The following is a 13833-nucleotide window of genomic DNA, read 5'->3' as shown; positions in this document are numbered from 1 at the left end:
AAAATCTTGCTGTGTTGGAACTAGCGAGTGGTGGAGTCTCAAGCCTCATCAGTCACCGGGACTGTCAGGAATAGTGGTTTAAGAGGAAGCTCGGCCTGGGGTACTATACCCTGTCATCCAGTTCCCTGCCTCGGAGATAAAGATTCCAGCTACATGGGCAAACGCCTGGATCAGCCACAAATGTACCCCCAGTACACTTACTACTATCCTCATTATCTCCAAACCAAGGTATGGCTTCACCCACCGTCTGGCAATCAGTGTGGTATCCTTCTGCACTTGGGATGGGAATCAGACAGGCGTGTGAATTATTAGTTAACCCCCACCCCCATCACTTCTTCCTGCTTCTTTGAAATTAGTGACATACCAATGGAGTTAATGAGGCAGAAGAAGACCTAAGAAGAAAGCAGCAAACCCCGAATTGTAGCTTTCTCTTTAAGGAGAGATAATAGTTTCACTTGAGTTCAGTTTCCTTTGTTGTTATTTGGCAGCATAAATGGTCCTGATATCAGGAAAGTCTTTTGCAGATGGGCACGGATTTTAGAAAGCAGATCACAACAGTGATTATCAGGCACAAGAATATAATTTCAGGGGCTTTTCTGGTGAGCTGTTCTTTGTTTGTGGCTCTAAAGGGTTTTTCTTACTGGATAGGACGTGCCAGGGTGGGGGTAACTCAAACTTTTAATCACAGAGTATAGAATGAAAGAAGGGTGTGAGAAGGTAGAGGGCTCCTACCAGAGTCTCTGAGAGTTTGTTTATTTTTGTTTTTAATTTGCCTTGCATATTTTATTTTATATTGAAGATGATCAGCATGCTATAGACTGCATTCGGAGCTTTACAATACATGTTCCTTACTTTTAGAAGATCTAGTTTTCTGTGTAGCTGCCATGAGGAGGCCTGAGTCTTGAAAAGGAATGAAATGTAGCTGATAATAGTTGGACTTGAATTGGTTAAATACTTTAGGCTTTATGTGTGTGTGCTCAAATGACCATTAGGGGCCCAGAGGCAAGCCCACGTAAGTAAGCAGTGGGCAGTACCTACCCTGAACTTTATCCTGCAGTTAAGACATGAAAGACTCTCAGGTGTGAAATCACTGCTCCAATTTGTCAATTACATTGGACTTGATTAGGGGAAAACATGTTAGCCGAGTGACCACCTCGAGACTATGGGTGATAATTACTTTGTGTTGCATTAGCATTAGCCAGACTCCACCAACTCCTTAATAAATGAATATGCCGAGAGTGAACAAGGCATGCCTGAATGATCTGTGCTGTCACCAGGACTCGGTGATGTGATTAGGGTTTGGTAATTCATGCTGTAGTTATCTCTCATTTATTTTGTCTCATCCAACAATGCCTATTTGTAAACCAGACTGGCAAGCTGACTTTCAGTATTATATGAAAGATTGTTGCTTTATTTATTTCTTTTTCAATTGCTTTATAATCCACCCTGCCCCTCCAAGGTCGACTCACACTGCTATTTGCCTTTGTGAGCATTTAGTTTGTGCTGCTGATGCTTAAATAGACTAGCCCTCCTGCTTGGTGCCTCGAGTTTTAACTCTTTGGGGGTGTTAGGTAGAGAATGCTGCCTGCCATTCGTCAAGGAAATGGCAGAGCAAGGACAAGTTAAAAGGGGAAAATTTACAGTCATTTCTCATCCCTCAACGAAACAAAAACAATAAACTCAAAGGCTGCATGAAAAATATCAGACATTCCATCCCTTTTACTCATTTCAAAAATTACAGTTTGTTTTGGGTTCTTGTTTTCTACTATGGTGTATATTCAGAAAAGAAACTTTAGATTGAAATGAATAACATAATTGTTTTTCTGTTTGAGACCTCTTTTAACCTATTACTAACAGGAAATAGTGAATGTTATGCACATTTTTTTCAAAGACACAGGGTGCTGGATGAGCTATACTAGTAGAAAGTGTGTGTGTGAGAGAGAGAAAGATGGGGGTTAAAGAGGGAGAGTGGAGTAGTGAGGGAAAAGAGAAGAGCCTGAAAAATAGGGAGATTTTAGATATCTGCTTTGGAGTTCTATGTAATTTAGTGTTGTATAGACAGGCAGCATCTGGATCTTGTTACTCTCAGGCTAGCCAACGCCATCAACTTCTGGAACATTTTTAAAGAGTTAGATCCATTAGGCATTCTATGTTGATATTTGGATAATCAGATCAGGATAGCAGGGAATATAAGATCAGCTACTTTGCCTATCATGGTAGTTCATATTGATTATTATGTTGTAAAACGTTGACAATGCTTTGAAGTTGTCCTATATTGTTATGGTGGCTCTGAAATGACAGACATTAATAGCATTTCTGGAAGCTGAAGATGTGAAAACGTGCCCTGTTTTGAAACTTGCATAGAGAGGAAATGAGGTGAAGAGTCAATGTGCAATCATATTTTAAAATGGGGTACTGGGGAGTTTCTGACAGGGTTAACACTATACAATGAAGCACCATCATGTTTCAGTGTAACAGGAAAACAATTAGGTTATTTCCATATCGCTTTTTGTTCCTTCTACACTTATACCTCAAAATATAATTTATAATAATTTTAAATGAAGTACATGCTGCTTATATTCATTTCGTAAACCTGGGTGGAATTCATAAAATCCACTCTTTGTAGCCTTGGCTTAGAGTTATAATCTAATTTTAAATTCATAACTATTTTAAATGATGCTGATATATCAAGAACACTTACATTTGATGAAAATAGAATTCTACGGTAGGTCAAAATCACATTCTGGTGATAACATATCTTAAATTTTTCTCTTAATTGAGGTGGGTTTTCTTCCTGCCAATCCACAAGGGCTGTTTGCTATCATTAGTTTTTTGGGGAAAATCTTCATGGGATTTTAAAGGATTGACATGTTTATTACTATATTATTTCAAAGAATGCACACATGCTGAACTCTCTTTTTCTTCTTATGTAATGATAAATACCTCTGCTATTTTTTAATGATAAAACAAAATGAAAATGAGATTTAAGAAATAAATGCAGATGTTTCCATTCCCTGGAATACATAGTAAAGTTTTAGAAGAACTTGTGACACTTCCCTGCCTTCTCTGCTCCTGTTATTTAACATTGCATTGCAACCAATCTCTCAACTTTGCCTCTTTAAAAATAAATGTTGATGCTCCTTCAAATAATTTTTCAAATCCTTAAAATGTTTTATATTAGAAAAATATACATGTAAGTTAAGATGAAAACCCAGTGGTTGACTCGTAGCTATAATGTGTAACAATATTATCATCCTATGCTCCCTCTTTCACACCTCACATCTTTAAAACGTTGTCATTTGTCAATTTTCTTTTTGATGAATTTTTTTTTTCCTACCAAAAGAAGCAATTTCAAGGAGGAACATTACTTTGGTTAAGGAATAATGAAGAAATCTTAGTGACATCTTATAATATTTAAATAAGAAACAGCTGGATGAAAAAAAATAGTTTATCAAGGCAAATTTGCTGTTTGGAAGGGACACCCAGAATAATCAGCAAGTTTTAGAGAAAGGGGGCTCAAAAAATAGTTCATTAGCTTAATGACAAAATATAAAATGTTTGATGAGTTGTAATCCAACATTTTTCAAGTATTTTATCACCCTTTCGAAAAAAAAAAGCAACCTGTTGCTGTTGAATTATGAGATTCCAGGTGAATTTCATTCTGAATTTTTGAGGGATTGGGGTGGGGTGGTCGGGGGGAAGGTGCAGGGCTGGGGGGATGGGGGGAAAGGTGTGGGAGTGGGGAGTAGGGGGTTCTTGAAAAAAATTTCGTTGAACTAGGTAAGCTTAAAAGAGGAAAACCTGGTTACAGCCTGGTGAATTGATTTTTTTTCCAGCTGAGAAATAGATACTTCTCTCACATATATTTGGAAAACTTTAGTCATCTTCATAAAACTTAAAAAGTCACCTAAGCATACACAGCGAGTTTCTCCTTTCTTCCTTTTCCACACCCTTACCAGTTCACTATGTTTCTACCAATCCAGTGCACAGTTTCTAATGATGTTGCTCTCACATGAGTTTACTGAATTCCCTTCTTTGGTCGTCCGGTTCTCCCAGAAGGTCTTGAAGAAAGGGGTTCAGACTAGTGGACCCAAACAGAATTTCTTTGACTGGTGGCACTCAGATTGTGTTTAGAGCCTGGTATGAAGAAGGGGTCAGGTAAGGAGTAATTAATCAACTGCACATTGATTTCAGGCTGAATATTCAACCATCTGCAGCCACCCGTCTCTAAAAGTCTAGCTGAAGCACTATTGATTGTGCCATAGAATGAGCAAACACTTGAAAACCCAAGTAAGTGAAGGAAGAGAGGCTTCTATGGGGCGAAGGATATTCTTAAAGATGTGAATGTACAGATCCTTCAAAAGCAAAACAAAACAACCCTGTAACACACTCCTTACACATGAAAATGCAGAAAATCTTGCAGAGGGAGGGAATGAGTTTAGAATTTCCTTAGTACTTCCTGCCTCAGATTTGCATTGATATCCAGAGTTGGTAACGTGCCAGTTGTTTTAAAACAGCCTTGAAAACTCCAAAGTTCTGTTTTCCTTTGAAAGCCTGAAACATACAAAACTGGTTTTCTAAAATCTTCCAGCGATGGAATTTTTAGGTACAACTACAAATATTTTCTTTCGCTTCAAGGGGGTAATACAATAGCATGAAACTATGATAGCGTGAAACTATGATAAATCCTGTTTGTCTCACTTTAGACTGTATAGAATTTTTAATTGGTTTCAAATAAGAGGAAAATAGAAGGAAGGGGCCATTCTTGTTTATCAGTTTTTGTTTTTTTTTTTTTCCTTAACTCCCCCAAGCCTTCATTATCAGTGGGATTGGATACAATTCCAATGCATGTTTTGCTATTTTTTTTTCTATGATATAGACATTGTTTATACAACACTAAGTTTGGTGCCTACTTAAAAGGAGCAGAAAAGAAAAAAGTTCATGGTATTTTCTTTTCTCCAGAATGGAGTCAAACATAAGGAAAATATCATGTATATTTAGCAGCATCTTTCTAAAGCATTTTCCTTTCACTTTCTTTCAATTTGGAAAAATATAGCACAAAATTACAGCACAGAATTATTTACATGAAGTAATAAAATGTATCTGAGGGCTGGGGGTGGGGTCATTTGCAGGGAGAGACACAATATAGAAGGGAGGATGCAAGTTCTTTCCAGGTCTTTCTGGCTTCAGGATTTCTGGAAGGCTTCATTTTTGCACTAATATGATTTTACACAACCCTTTTTGACATTATCAGTCTTTTGGCAGAGAGAGAGTTCAGTCACAATTATGTCTATGCCAAATTCTAAAAACAAACCAAAACAACAACAAAAAAAGTATTTTCTTTTAAAATAAAACTTTTTTAATGTCAAACTTTTTATTCAGAGTAAATGGTTGATGTTTATTCAAAATTGGCTTCAAGTACTACATTGAAATTGTTTTGTAACAGTCTCATAAGCCACAGCTGTATGTGATTAAATAGTGTAATATCAAAAGCATGTGAGAATAGACGTTTTTATGCTATAGCTGTTGCACAGCAAGAGTGCAGATGGAACTGAAGGGAGACCAAAAGCGAAAATGTATTCATGTGGTGTAATACGTGTGTTGAGGATATGTGTTGCTATTTTTTGCAGTAGTGGGAAAATGTTGAACTATTTTGGATGAGCTTAGAAAATATCCTCTCGGAAAACGGAAACAGACATATAATACCATTTTTAAAATATGGAGTGGATCATGCCATTCAATTAGAAAACACATAGGTGCTGAATAGAACTGAAACCAATTCAAGTGGAAGAATGAAAATTATTCCCATTGAGCACACATTCAAAAAGCAAAAGTGACTTTCTCATTTCTGTTTTGAAATTATAATTTTTTTTTCCTACTTTATGGAACAATTGTAAGAAAACCTTCAGCCCATTTATATCTAAAGAAGAGTATCAGACAATAAGAATCAGCAACTTACAGATGGCAAAATAGGCAGCAGTATATTGCTTTTTAAAGATATTTGGATATATGATGCTATTCAATGTTATATAAATATTGCTCTTTTCTTACCAGTGTTAAAAATTACAAAGCTACACAAAGACATACAACTTTTGCTTCTATTTCTGTAACAGAGATGTTATCATAAAGAGTTGTCGGTTTTTATGAGGTGATTTAATACAGTATTTTTGAAATAATATTTGTTAATAAAAACTAATAACCTCTAGCTTCCTAGAGATAATAAATCTATAGGATTAGTCATACTAATCATCACCACTATTCATATGTGATTGTTTTCAGGGTCTTGAAAAAGCTCATGGAATTGTCTATTTTCAGATTTCAGATTTTAGACAAAAGTAATTTTAAAAAGAAAAAGAGAGGGGCGGACTGAGATGAGTTAAATTTTGCTTGGTTTTGTTTTTATTTTTTCTTTTAAGTTGATACTGGCAGATAATCTGGTCTCATTAAAAATGTTTTGTTTTATCCCTGTAGGTTGATTAATCAGGGAGTATATATTATGTGGAATCAGGAATAAAATTTTAATAATTCAAAACCAATTCCTAATAAATAACAAATTTCAAAAGTATAGATAATAAAGGAAAGATAATAGACCCTATCCTTTCGTGGGGGAATTATCTGATTTGTATGTCAATGCATTGGTTTCTAGGTTGGATTCCTTCACTAGGATCCCTTCCATTGTGAGATAGCTGAGCCTGCTTTGGTATCTTAGTGGTGTCTTCAGGTGACCTCGGTTTTGTGTCATTCATGAGTTTTTCTTTGGTTCCCGGATGCTTTCCACAGAGCAGATCAAATGCTGCTTTATTGGCTCTCTGGTGATTTGAAAAATTTAACTGTCTTCATCCTTTTATACATCTAAATCCAGTGCACTGAGAGAAACACGTCCATCACTTGGGAGTGGGTGGATAGCAGTTCCCAGGAGTGGGACAAAATGACAGACGTTCTTTAATCATGATCTTTTCCAGCTTTGTTGTGGTGGTTACAATTTTTCTTCTGAGTGGGTAAAATTAAGGTGTATCCAAAAACCTAATTGCGATAGTATGATGCTATACTTTTCCACCTTTAACTTCCTGTCTGCAGGTGGTGTGGAGCTAAGTGGTTCTGCATGTTTGGCTAAACCAGTTGAGGTAATGAAGGAGACTAGAATTGCCACATTAAAATACTGACAACCTTAGTTTCATGAATGATTATAAGTACTCGGTGTAAATATAACAATTAATGAAATATTATTTTGACTGGATCCAAAACCTACAAATCTGCAAAACCTACCATCTCTGAGTCTCAGAATAGTAGCCTAGAAAACGTGGGAACTGAATACTGTGGTTACTACAGTATAGGGTATTGTAGGAGGGAAATAACTTCCCAAGAACATAGAAACAAGAATATTATCTTTTCTACTTTTTCTTTTAAGATTCCCTTCTTGTTTTTCAAAAAGCTCCTGTTAGCTGAATTAATGAAAGCAAATGACATATACAATTTTAAATTATTATTTAAACTTTGAAAAATCATACATTATTTTCATATAACTTAGTCCATAAGTTGCTGTTAGGCTTGCTTCTCTGAGTATATTTGGAGTATAAAACAAGGAAGATAATCATTTAGGAAAATGGGTTTCTATTCATATCAGTCTGTGTGTTCATTTATTCATTTGCGAAATGAATGAAATAACCCTGACCTCAACAATATATCATAGTGGCCTCTGCTATGGAAGGCATGAAGTTGCTGAGCTGTTAAGAGAGGGTGATTCATAAATAAGTAGCAATGTTATCATTTCTGAAGCCCAAGTGCATGTTTTTATTTACTTTATTACAGACTCAGCTCTGAGGTGGGTAGTCTGTCTTTAACACAGAAGAGAGTTTAGGAGCTCCTCAAATGTGTAAAAGCCATTTCTATTTGCTGAAGCATAGCTCTTCACCACATAATCATTGAAAATTATGTTGTAGAAGAATATTTAGTGATGGGGGAATGTTTATAATACATCAAATGGTTAAAACAGGGAATTATGTTCCTAATATTATAAAAGCATAAAGAATCCAAATATAGACATATACAAAGACTTAAAGAAAATATATCAAATTCTCAAGGAAGATAAAAAGTAAATGGAACCTTGAATTTTGTTTCATGAATGATAAATACAAAAGTGAGACTTGACTACATACCTTATTAGTCAAGGGTACCCTAATAGTGCCCTTTCCTGTTGTGTGGCAAGTAAGGTATAATAGGAGAAAAGTAAATCTAACAATATTTTAAATATTGATAATAATAGTTTTAGGAGCTGATTTTTAAACTTCTTTTAGACTTAACTTTCCTATCATTATATTGTGAGGTTAAGAAATTGGTATATATTACATTCAGTATGCTAGATGCAAATGATCTTGTGTTCCTCCCACTCTTAGCTGATAATTTTCAAGCTGAATATTGATCATGCATAGAGTTTAATAAGGATTTTTTAGAGACATCTTATTGCTTTTTAATCCTGTGTACTGCTACTTAGTCATTTTCACTGATTGATGACCATTTAATAAAAAGTGAAATGGAAAACAATACTAGCTATCTGGTTTTCTGGAACTGGTTAAAATATATTGAATGCTTTCCTTATGTATGTGAGTCATATTTGAAGCTATTGTTGATGTCTGTAAATTCTCATGTTGCTTCTTTTAACACTTGTCAAGCATATAAATGGTATTCTGACACCCAATATATAACTTACAATTAAGTAACTTAGAATTCAAGCAAATATATTTTTTAAGTAGTTTTGAGTAGGTGAAGTTTTTGAAGTATTTAAGAGACTTGGAATAATTTTGGTGACTTTGTTTGCTAATAATTCATCTCATCTCCATATTTATGTAAAATTTCAGAGATAGTTTTCTGGGATACTCAACAAATAAATATGTGACAGACCTATGGCCTTTAATTTCTTCTTGAAAGATAAGAAAATCAAATTTTATTTTCTTTAACTTGGTGGGAACTACCCTTGGAGGGTGGTGACAGTTCATGGATTAACCCTGGTCTCCTGTCTATTACCAATGTACACCAATTCAGGCTGCATCTTTAGAGATAAGAATGTTGCATTTTTAGTCTAAGGTGGGTAGAGAATCCTGGAAAGAATAGAACTCTGATATCCTTTTCTCAATTTATTTCAAACAATTAACCACTACTTTTAAACTTTATTATTTACCTGCTTAGGACTATTTGGCTTCATGTAAGCAGTGGAAGTTTCTCTTTCAGACTCATGTTTAACTTTGTTGTTGAGCTGGAAAAACACAAGAAAAGGCCAGTGGGAACAGATGAAAGAACATTAAGGAATTTCTCTTCAAGTTTTCCTGTTTCCTGTAACAACAGATACTTTTTGAGGCCTCCATCCCACATCCAAAGACACATATTAAAGTGCACTAACATTCAACACCAGATTTAATTATTTCACAATAATGTGTTGAAAAAACTTTTATGATTTTGCTTCTGAAACTCTTAGTCCAAGTATATTTAATTGATATGTATCTGTGAATTTGGAAACATCTTGCATACATGAATATTCTTGCAAAGTGAAAAAAACCTAATCTACAAATCTTTTTCAGGTACAAAGAGATTATTAGAAGACTAAGTGGAACAATGAATAAAGTTGACAATGTGTTATGTTTTGTAGATATGCATATAAATGTTAATTGATTTGGGTTTTGCAGTTTTTCTTTTCAGAGTTTGGAGGCAATGCATTTGTTTCCTTGCACCAGTGTTTTTGTAGGTCCTTAAGATGGTCACAGCATCTAAAAAGCTGGCCATATCTTTCACTATTGTGGCCTTTTGGCACTCAAGATATCTCTGTATTTTAGTAATCCCAAATTTCCGGGGAGGAACATGTGGTAGAACAGCACAGTGTATTGGAAAATGTCATTAACATTCTTTGGCTAAAATATTTCAAAAGCAGACACATTGGATTGACCTTTGGCAGTGACAGCAACTGGGAGTTCCAGGTCTGGGTGCCAGGTTCACAGAATTTTTTATTGCGTAATTGGTGAAATTGTTTACTAGAGACAGAGCTTAAATGTAACAGGTGTTTCCCTAGGGCACCCTCTTAGGGGAGTAGGCAAGAGGCAAATCAATGGCACAATACTTATTATATGGCATAATTTTTCTAAATTCTTCTGTCTCAAAATAGGGACATAGGTTTTTTATATGCATTAAAACTGACATTTCTTCCTTTTCTCCAGCTCCCATGGTTATTTACTTAGGATAACATCTCTTGGTGTCTAGAAGTCTCTCTCAGTCCTAGAGAATCTACGTGCCTTTTAAAGAACACATATCTCTACAGGTGTGCACACTGCAGCTAGGCCCACCATCACTCTCACAAGTGGTTGGGCAACCTGAAGATACTGCTACTCCAGCCATAAGCCAAGTGTGATGGTTTCCTTCATTTTCATTCTTATCCCAGTATTACAAGAAAATCAAGATCCTAAGCCTAGACATATCCATCCTCCCCCATCTTATTCAGGAAAGATTTTTTTCTCTCTGTAGCCCCATATATATCCTCATACCTGAAAATTCACACCATCCCCCAATGCTGGAGGGAGAATTCTCTCATAATCACCCTATGTTTTGATTCTCCATCTAATTACTCAATTTTTCTTCCCAGCCCTCAGACAGATCTCACTGAATTTCATCAGCAGATGCAATGAATCAGCTTTGATGGTTTCTCTTACACATAAAACAGCAACAACACACACACGCACATACATTCCTGAAAACCTTAACGGTTATTTTAATGGTTTAGATTTTGTCTGAGGCTTTACGACCACAGAGAAACATGGAGGGGCAAAGTGGTCCTAAGAAGACACATTCCTGTTCTTCCCAGTTATATTTTATTTTATTTTGTTTTATTTTATTTTATTTTGCTGCTAGTTGGTAGCACAAAGGGGTGAGTCTTACCAAAATAGAAGTAACTACTATTTTTTTACTTTCTTTCACAAATATCATAGTATCTTCTCATGCTCTGAGATACATTGACAGTATATCACGCAAGTTAGCTATCTACTCTCTTTTTCATGTCATTCTTGATAGCATCTTTTGGAAATCTTATTGATTAATTCTAATTCATCTCAAATAATTACATAATCGTCATTTAAACTGTGAAGAGTCTAATGAGCTTCAAAGCTTTTAGTGATGAGGCTGTCAATAGGAGCATAGAAAAGAAAGAAAAAAAGCTGACAGTTCTACAACGTTAATGTAACCAGTTATTTATAAGAAACACCAAGAAAGATAAAACAGAGAAGAAGAAAGAGAAAATGAACTAAAGAGAAAAATTAAGGGTGTCAGGGCTCAATGTACTTTCAGACATTTCTGGAATTTGACAACTTGTTGTCCTTTCAAAGGCAATGGGTAAGAGCTGTTTGGCAAGGAAAAGGTCATTTACAAACAGAAGAAACATGTTTGGGAAGAACGTCAGTGTGAATACATAATTTGATGTGGAGGAATCCTGTAGTTGAGACTTTTGGTCTCTTAGGAAGAAAACTGATGCTTATGTAGACCATTAGTGCTTTATTTTGTTTTTGCACTTGTTGCGGCACTCAGTAGTAGCCAGCATTTGCTTTTGTTGTTTTGACTTACTCATCACTAGTTCTCAAGGAGAACCTGTATAAAAGCCTTCTTGATGCTTTTGATTGGAAAGAGGGGTGTTTTTCAGAAAGAGTCATTGGAATCAAGTTTTAATGTGTATTTATGATTTTCTGTATATAACATATTCGTATATGATCTGTATATGCTCACACATATAACCAGGAGCAATGCTGTTGTTGTTCTGTGTGGAAAGAATCTCGTTCTGAGGAGGAAAAAGCAACATTAGTTGTGAAATCCGCAAAGCTGTATTGCCATGAGAACCACACAGTACCAATTGCTTTTTCAACGAGAGTGAAGTTTGAGGCCCCAATGTGCCTGGGGACCCAAGGAGCAGGTCACTTGAGGGTGTGGGTGCAGTCATGCTTACTTCCTCTGGGCTAGCATAAGCCTTTGTTAGAGGGGAGGAGCCTGGTAAAAGAGTGTCTAGATTTCAACATGGCCCATAAAAGACTAGCTGTTATTGTTATTATTCGTAGTCCATCTTTTCTGCCAAATTCATTGTATGCATTTATCCATCCTTGTTTTATTTAGGATGGCTGTCTGATGCAACTTTGCTTTAACATTGTGTCTTCTCCATCTCCCTGCCTTTCCCAGATTGTCCTTCACAGGGCAAATGTTTTTATTTCTTTGTTGTAGCTTCTACTCCCTTAGCTCTTTCATGCTTGCCCCTTTTTCTTCTATTCTCAAGTTTTCTGCTATGGACTTGCCTTGTCTCTCTGTCCTCTGATCCTTAAATTCTGCTTCCTTCTTTTTGTTCTCCCAGCTTTCAATCTTTTCTTGTTTCTTTTTTTTTTTGGTTGTTGTTTGTTTGTTTGTTTGATTGCTTTTTATATGTTTCTCTCTCTCTCTTTCTTTCTTTCTTTTTACAAGGTACAGTGGGATTGGGTTTTGATTTTATCGTTTTTTTGCTTAGTTGTAAATTTAATTTTGGCTTTTCAAACATAATTGCACTCTTCTGGATCATATTTGTGTCAGAGTTAGTCTGTAAACAATCTGAGAACTGGGACCACAGTTTTCATCTCTGAATGTCCTGCAATATATATAGTATGGTGTATGATGCAGATTAAGGTCATAAGAAAAGGTTTTCAGAAGGTATTAGTCTATCTTGTTTTGTGCGTCTTGTACATTGCTCCATTGCTGAAGGCAATGCTGTTTTGAACTAGAGTTGCTTAATGTCATCTTCACCTCTGTGATGCTTTATGTCAAAAGACATCTTTTTTGCCTGTCCACATAGATACAATCTCTTGGGGTCCTACCTTTTTCACCTTAAGCACATGGGTCACTTAGCTAGCACCCTGAGGCTGTTGGCTTGAGTTGGGTTACATCCCTATCTAATGGGACAAACCATAAAACACAAGGTGAGTTAAGTAATTAAAAAAAAAGAAAAAAAAAACAAAAACAACATAGTACTGCATTATAAGTTGCTGGCAAGAAAGTCAATACACGTGCCAGCTCAGTGAGGGACAGAAGTGGATTTCAAAGACAGACTAAGTAGCCAGGATTTGGAACTGGGGGATGAAAGTAAGCAAGTATGTCAGGATTAAATGGTAGTGGTGGTGGTCTGGAGAGGACTGGAGAGGCAATTCCTCAGCAATTGCCAAGAATATCAGCCTTTATATGTGGCTTCCTTTTATGGGTTGGCAGAAAGTTGGACATATCAGGAAATTAACTTAGCTTGAAAAACTGGGAGATGGTCTGAGTTTTAGGCCCATCTTTTTGTCAATTTTGTTTATTCAAAATTCAGGGTCTTGACTAAAATAGTTCTTATAAAAATATTGAACTGCTAACCAATATTGGACTATAGTCCAAGAGTAACCAACCATGCCATATACCTATTCAAAGCAATACCCAGATGGGTTTTTTTAACTCAGAATTTTGAAAGGACTTCAAGTATCAGGTAAAAATGACAAAATTCCAATTTTAGATAGAAAACAAAACACTATTTCCGTATAAAATTAACTACATGGGTATAAAGACGTATCTAAACTAATGCAAGATGATGTTAGATGAAATTCTGATGTAAGCTTCAAAGCTTTTCTCGCTAAGGGATATCTGAAAACAATAACCCTGTTGTGGCTAAGAGTTACAAACTGTGATTTTGGTTTGGACTTCTCTTGATTTTTCCAAGTTGTGCTGAATCTCCTATGTTTTTTCTGCAGTATTTTCCTCTATCATACTTTTTTATTGCGTTGAGGTCCTTATTCCCAATTGTGGAAATTTAATATATAT

The 13833-nt window shown here is 35.7% G+C and overlaps 1 protein-coding gene across 5 annotated transcripts in view; it reads left to right on the top strand.

Moving 5' to 3' along the window:
- RBMS3 (RNA binding motif, single stranded interacting protein 3) overlaps positions 1 to 13833 on the top strand; it is an 822470-nt gene continuing 808637 nt past the window's right edge. For all 5 annotated transcript variants that reach the window (XM_011985518.1, XM_011985510.1, XM_011985488.1 and 2 more), the window contains exon 1: positions 1 to 228. In XM_011985518.1, the coding sequence (XP_011840908.1) occupies positions 154 to 228 (75 nt within the window). In that variant the 5' untranslated portion in view covers positions 1 to 153. The remainder of the gene's footprint in view (positions 229 to 13833) is intronic.

Source organism: Mandrillus leucophaeus, unplaced genomic scaffold, assembly GCF_000951045.1.
Source record: "Mandrillus leucophaeus isolate KB7577 unplaced genomic scaffold, Mleu.le_1.0 Scaffold107, whole genome shotgun sequence".
NCBI lineage: Eukaryota > Metazoa > Chordata > Mammalia > Primates > Cercopithecidae > Mandrillus > Mandrillus leucophaeus.
This window is presented reverse-complemented; position numbering and strand designations above follow the sequence as displayed.